The sequence below is a fragment of the Polistes canadensis genome, unplaced genomic scaffold (genome assembly GCF_001313835.1).
Source record: "Polistes canadensis isolate GaletaPanama2010 unplaced genomic scaffold, ASM131383v1 scaffold_8, whole genome shotgun sequence".
Taxonomy (NCBI): domain Eukaryota; kingdom Metazoa; phylum Arthropoda; class Insecta; order Hymenoptera; family Vespidae; genus Polistes; species Polistes canadensis.
The window spans coordinates 744,275-745,918 of record NW_014569555.1 but is presented as its reverse complement, the minus strand read 5'-3'; the positions used below and the strand labels follow the sequence as shown (position 1 = coordinate 745,918).

Genomic DNA, 1,644 nt, shown 5'->3' with positions numbered 1-1,644 from the left:
CCTTCGCGTTCCATTAACGTTAGTGTATTATTTTACCTTTTTTAATTTCTTTTCTTTTATTTTATTTTATTTTATTTTATTTTTTTTCCACGGAAAAAACTTGTCATTTCGTTTTTTACAATGAATAAAAAATATATCATCAAAGTAGTTCATTTTTAATTATATCCCGCGATATTTCAAACGCGGACGAATCAGCGATGATTTTTCGTAAGAATAACGATGAATATTATCATCGAAAATAACGAAACTTTCAAGATTTATGACGAACGATAGTAAATTAATATTTTAATCAAATTTTGTTTTTGTTTCGTAACTTTACCTTGTTAAATATGGAGATAAATTATTGTATCATAATACTTGAATGATTTCGTTATGATCTCGACGATGATTATTATTATTATTATTAATTTCTTTGTTGTTGTATAAATAAAATAAATGGGACGAGATAACGTGAAACATATGTATATATAGAAGAAAAAAAAAAAAAAAAAGAAAAAAAAAACACAAAAAAAAAATACAACCAATTTCTAATTCTGACTAATCGTTTAAAATTTAATTAACAACTACCGTTAGACTCGTTACACAACAAAACGACACGACGAGGTTAGAACTATTTGTATAATATTAGTTAACATCTATAAAGAACAACTTGTGCTCGATCTATCGATTAATAATAGTATCGTAGATAATATATTAATAATAATAATGGAACGAGACGTGTGTGGTAATAAATATATTTTCATCTTTTTTTACGTAGAGCGAAAAAGAAACGAAAAAAAAAAAAAATGTTCGTTTGCCAAAGTGCTTTATGCGTGCATGCACGCCATGTATCCTGGCTTTTTATTATATTATAATTATATACCAAAACACACACACACACAATCGAAAATATTAATGAAAATATTATTTTTTTCTTTACGTTTACTTTTACAATCGTTTAAACAACGGATTTGTGAGATGGAAATGGTCACGGAGATATAGTTCGTGGAATATTTGACAATGTGCGAACAGGTAACTGTCGATATCGTTTTACAGGCAAGTGTCTTCTATCAAAGATCATCGTGTTGCCATTGATCCATCGAACGTGTATCTTTTAAACGTATCGAACGTAACCATAACTCTCACTCTGTCTATCTATCTATCTGTCTGTCTGTGTGTTTCATTGATAGACGTTTAAAATGTTACACGTCAGATACATGTGTGTGTATGCACCCTCAATGCACGGTCTATGCGCTTGGATGCTGCTGCGAAAAAAAAAAAAAAAAAAAAAAAAAAAAAAAGAAAAAAAAAAGATTTTCATTATTTATTATATTATTAAATGATATATGGCACAACTCGAGACGAGCTAAAGGGATACTCACTTTTGTCATCTGCGCCCCAAAAGTCGCCAAAAAAGTGGGAAAAAAACTCGTAAAAATTCGTGTCAACTTCGCACGTTATATAATTTGTGTGATATTGTTAGAATAAGAATAAAATTACAAAAAATTATTATATCTTTCTATCCTATGGTTATTATATGTATATAATATATATATATATATATATAGATAAAAATATATAAACGTTCATGTGAATTCATTTCTATTTGTTTCTTTCATATTTTTTTTGTTTTCATTGTTTCTTTGTTTTTTTTTTTCCATATAC

The 1,644-nt window shown here is 27.4% G+C and overlaps 1 protein-coding gene across 16 annotated transcripts in view; it reads right to left on the bottom strand.

Moving 5' to 3' along the window:
* LOC106791425 (tyrosine-protein phosphatase Lar) overlaps positions 1–1,644 on the bottom strand; it is a 542,243-nt gene that overhangs the window by 6,172 nt on the left and 534,427 nt on the right. For 8 of the 16 annotated variants that reach the window (XM_014757056.1, XM_014757048.1, XM_014757065.1 and 5 more), the window contains one exon: positions 1,362–1,370. The exons of the other annotated variants lie outside the window; for them this stretch is intronic. In XM_014757056.1, coding sequence (XP_014612542.1) covers positions 1,362–1,370 — 9 coding nt within the window. The remainder of the gene's footprint in view (positions 1–1,361; positions 1,371–1,644) is intronic. 16 annotated transcript variants of the gene reach the window in all.